The sequence below is a fragment of the Penaeus japonicus genome, unplaced genomic scaffold (assembly GCF_977035675.1).
Source record: "Penaeus japonicus unplaced genomic scaffold, GWHDUDI00000001_assembly GWHDUDI00000023, whole genome shotgun sequence".
Taxonomy (NCBI): Eukaryota; Metazoa; Arthropoda; class Malacostraca; order Decapoda; family Penaeidae; genus Penaeus; species Penaeus japonicus.
The window spans coordinates 20,115,274-20,120,273 of record NW_028234425.1 but is presented as its reverse complement, the minus strand read 5'-3'; the positions used below and the strand labels follow the sequence as shown (position 1 = coordinate 20,120,273).

The 5,000-nt window shown below is 38.1% G+C and overlaps 1 protein-coding gene across 2 annotated transcripts in view; it reads right to left on the bottom strand.

Moving 5' to 3' along the window:
- The window catches only part of LOC122249958 (uncharacterized), a 23,023-nt gene extending 18,361 nt beyond the window's left edge, over positions 1-4,662 (bottom strand). The window contains exon 1 of one of the 2 annotated variants that reach the window (XM_043011184.2): positions 4,468-4,662. In XM_043011184.2, coding sequence (XP_042867118.1) covers positions 4,468-4,483 — 16 coding nt within the window. In that variant the 5' untranslated portion in view covers positions 4,484-4,662. The remainder of the gene's footprint in view (positions 1-4,467) is intronic. The other variant, XM_086550195.1, reaches the window with a different exon arrangement.
- Between the last annotated feature and the right edge of the window lie 338 nt (positions 4,663-5,000).

Here is a 5,000-nt window from a genome sequence, read left to right as displayed (position 1 = left end):
TATTAGTATATAAAAACATATTAGATACTGTGGCCTTTGATAGTGGTTATGCCAATAAATATCTTGTATCTCACTTTAAACTTGTACTGGTACCAAGGTACACCAGTAGCTCATATATAAAATATCCATTAGGCCATTCGTTCTGCTCATATCAAAAAAGATATAAATTTAGCATTCTCACAAAAAATATACGTTTCCTTGTAAATAGTTCACTCATGAAAAAGTTTATGATAAAGTCTACTGGTGGAAAAAATTAATTCTAACATCCAATCACATTGAAAGATTAACTTGCTAATTCATAAAAAATCAATGTTCATAAATAACTTGTGTACAGTGTCTTCCATTGAATTACTTTGACACATAATAGATATAACCTGCAGTATTTATCCATAAAGGGACTAAATCAAGCAATAATATGGTCTCCACTCTTTGCACTCTACTGAAAGGTAACAAACCTTATATTCTGGTAAGAATGTTTGGATTGGTTCATTCTATGACAATAAATTGCTAGGAAGGTGTACAAGTTCTGTCTTTTCAGAATATACTTGGTGGACCTTTGTTGCCTTCTGCCATTGCAGAAGGCCATGGCATCAATTGATACGTGGCTCTTCACACTGGTAAACAATTGTGGATGTGACTTTACCTGCAGATTATTTTCATATATATAATTTTTTCTTGACTTGTCAAAAAAAAATTAATAATAAATAATCAAAACTGCTTGTCACCCCCCAAGAATAGGCCAGGTAATAATTGCCCTGAGGTTCAGCATGGCCCAGCACCTTGAGAAATCACTTGGCAGGAAGCTGCACAAGCGCACTATATTAGGCATATATACGCCACTTTGTGTATGGGTTAAGTGCTGTTTTAGGTATTCCTAATAGCCAATTTATTAGTTTTACTCTATCCCCTTGCAGTACTATGTACTTATACTACACATTTACATAAACATCTACAGATCCCCAAAGTAAATTAACTCTGAGGTTTTTCTTTCAACTAATGATAAAGATAATTCATCTCCAAATCTATACTCGTGTGGCTATGTCCAGCAGCGTGAAACTATGGATAGCCTCCTTGTTTCCCACTCTAGCAAAGGCATATAAATATCTATGAATACTCTGGTGATTTATTGTCAAATAAAGTACCAGTGTTGTAGAAGAAAGGTATGAATGAGACTGAGTATCTAAACATGCAAGAGATGTATTCGACGCATTTTGACGGAGGTTTTTCTCAAAAATACATGTATTTTTGTATGTATGTATTTTTGAGAAAGACCTCCGTCGAAACACGTCAAATACAACTCTTGCGTGTTAAGACATTCAGTCTCATTTGTACCTTTCTTCTACATTTGTCGCTATGAACTCTGTTCATGTACCAGTGTTGGTAAGTTCAGGAAAGAACTACATGAAAAGAGAAAACAGGCATTTCCAAGTTTTCACAAAAATGTGCCTGTAAAAATATCTAAGTACATTATCAGGAAATTCAATGGATACAGGTCATCCATTTTCTTGCTTTTACCACAAAAGCACCAGTGCCACCTGCTCTGCACACAAGACATGTTTCATTTCAGAAGGAGGGAGCATCACACAACATATCTAGGTTTTTCTCACTCTCTCATTCACTCATTAACCCTTTCCCGACGGGGCACTCGCTACACGAAGACCCATATGCCGGGCGATTGCAATATTGCATTGAAATCGTCACACTGGCTTGACGCCCCGGCATCGGGATTTTGGCTGTGTCACACGGGTGTGACGCACCGTCGTCATAGGGTTAAGACACTGGAAACTTAGTGTGATAGTCAGAATAAGGATAAGACAGAGATGCTGAGCAGATGCTTCATCTGGGCTAATGTGCACTATGGCAAGCCTTGCCCGTATCAGAGAGTGCTGACTTGTGAGTGTGTATCAACGAGTGTTGACTCTAAGTCTGAGTTTGGTCTTACCCACTCTGGTGCCCAGCCACAGCAGTAACCGCCAGGTGACAGTAGAAAATCACAAGCTTGTATGGGGCTAAATCAGCCAACTACAGGATGCGAGGCCAATGCGCTCGCTATCACTGCACTAGCCTGATGGCTTGTTAATCAGTTTTTCCGTTTTACTACATTATGAGGCTTTCTCAATTCTATAACTGACTAAAATTGTAGAACATAATCCATATCATCTCATTCTATAGTTTACACTTAACTGACAGAATTATTGTAGTTCTATAAGACAATAGGTAATTTTGTTTTTGTTTTAGTAAACAAATACAAAATAAATATAGAAGTTACAAAGAGCTGCAAGTACCATAGCAAAAAGCAGCTATACTGGAACCGGGAAACAATGAAGCTGTTGCCCAAGGTTTGGTTCACCTTCCTCTTCTCATTCTGCCTGCACATCCTGCACTGCAGGTACTATAGAGCCGGAGGTCAGCATCTTTCTCTGTGTCACTTTAGTTAGTAGGTACTATAGAGCCGGAGGTCAGCATCTTTCTCTGTGTCATCATTCTCTTTAGTTAGTCGGAAGAGGCTATGTGCTGGTGCCAGGAGATTGGAGACATCTATGTTTGGGATTCTAAACTAGGCCTGTATTTTGGTAATTATAGTAAGAATAATACTTAGCTTCATCTGTCACTAAATAAAGCTATTACTTTTAATATGATTCTAAAGAATAATAATAGAAAACAGTTTGATAGATAAAAAATGGTATAATTTTTACCATCAAGCTAGTCACGTCAAATGCATCCAACAGGTTAAACTTTTTGCATCACAAAACAAGCCCGAGTAAAGTAGGCGTTATGTTATTACTGGAAATTAGAAAATGTATTATGCAATAAAAGTAAAGAAAATAGATATGAATACTGATTCTTAGAAAGTTTTGAAAAGATAAGTTCTTAAAAATGTAACAGCAGACTTATCCTAGTTCCAAACATATCTGCAAGCACAATTGTGTCTTTCGTGATGCCTGGAGAAAATTTGACCATACGAACCATGTTTGGAATAAAAATAATCTGTAGAGAGTGAAATTGCTTATTCATGCTTGAGCGACTTAACCCAGTCACGACGGGGGCATTCCAGCCTTGCATGTTACAATGCCAGGGCTCTCGAACGCATAGGCCTAAATCAGTTAAATAAACGACGCCGTATGACGTTACCCAGCGAACGGGCCTTGAATGCGCGGTACCGTAGTGTACCACCCGTCCAGAGAGGGTTAATTCAGCAATACTACTGCCTCACCATTTTGCGCTAAATCAAAGGTAAACAAACAAGATTTGTTCTGGCAGGATACAGATTATTAGTCTCCTCTGAGAATTTATCTTAAAACAAGCAAGTAGGTCATGCTCTATCTTGCCTTGGGGAGGTTGGATAGCCTTTGTGAGTATGGAACATGGAGGCTACCACAGCCTGTTGTATTCTTCTTTCCTGAACAACTATCTTCCAAGCTGGGTTTACGGAATATACAATGGGGAGGTTCGCTGTCCCACGCTAGTGAGCGAAGCACTTAATGTGGCTCTATTCTGAATAGTGATTGGTTGACATTGTGCCACTATTATGTTGGACTTGAAATGGATTTGAAAAAACACTAATAAAAAAAATGAAAAAAAAAAAAAATTTGCTTTGTTGTGAAAACTACTGAGGTATCTTGTGAACATTTACCAAAACCTCTTTTAATGAATAAAATGCACAAAAGATGTGTAAATTGTCCAAAGTAAATGCAATTCATTATTGCACCATAATCCCCTAGAGCAACAAAAATCTACTAAAATACTCTTTCCAGGATTATCTACATTTGATCTACTCATCTCTAATGCAACCTACTTTAGCTCGGAAGAGTACAGGTGCTTGGAAAAATAAAAGACAAAATTTGCTGTACTCGTTAAGTTAATACAAAATGGCCGTGTATTTCCATATCCCGTTGAGTTTTTCCAAGACTCTATTGATTTCAGTTTTGATCATCTCAATTTCCCTTTAATCCACGACAGGAAAACGTGTGATATCGATAAGGGGAGAGAAACCGATAAAAGAGATACGTAACAGAAACTTGTAAATGGACGTGATGTCCAGTGGGAAAAGATACTATTTTCTATCGTTATTCCATTTTCTCTTCATAATATCTCCAATTTCCCACCTATTTCTCCGACAACACCGGCTATCCTGTTCAATTCGGATAACATATGGATAAGATAACGAAGGAACTTTGATATCCTGCGAGAAAACGGATAATAAAAATAAGCAAATAAATAAATAAACAACGCACGGCCTCCCGTGTATCAAAATGCGAGATTTTTCTCGTAAATTCTCAAATTTCCTGACGCCACTTGCTGAAAACAACCCAAATCTTTAGGAAAATGAGCAAAAGAAACCCCAAAACAGCCATATAATCGCCACACCTTTCTCCTTCGCTCTTCGTTTCTCTGCCATCAAACAAAATAAAAACCATAAGTCATAACACTCCTAAATCAACCCTTCAAGAAACCTTGGAAACTTACCTCGCTTTTCCGACATTGTTACGAATGTGATAAGGTCGAGTGGAGAGTGGTAAATCTTTTTTTTTACAGAGTCCTTTTACAGTGGAGAGGGAGAGCCGAGCAAGTTCTGTGTGGACGCGATGGCGGAGTGACGAGAACCTGCTGGCTGGCTCCTCCTCCTCCTCCTCCTCTTCCTCCTCCTCCTCCTCCTCCTCCTCCACCTTCTCCTCTCATCGCAAGAGCGTCGTAGTTCTGGGGTTTATTTGGAATATTGTGTTATATCTGATGGTATATCTATTGTTTTTGGTGTATTTATTTTGGATATTTGCTTGTTTGTTTGTTTGAAGTGTGGGGGGGAGAGGGGGACAGGAAAGTATTGTTTTAGGGGGGACTAACTAGTTTGGTTTGTCTATTCTGGTTTCGACTTTCTTAGTCATTCATCGGTCTATGTAGTTTTTTGTTATCGGTTTTACTTTTTCATATGTGTAGACATGACTTCTGTATTATTTTCTCTTCACTGTTGACTATTTTGATCTATATTTAGCGATTATTGT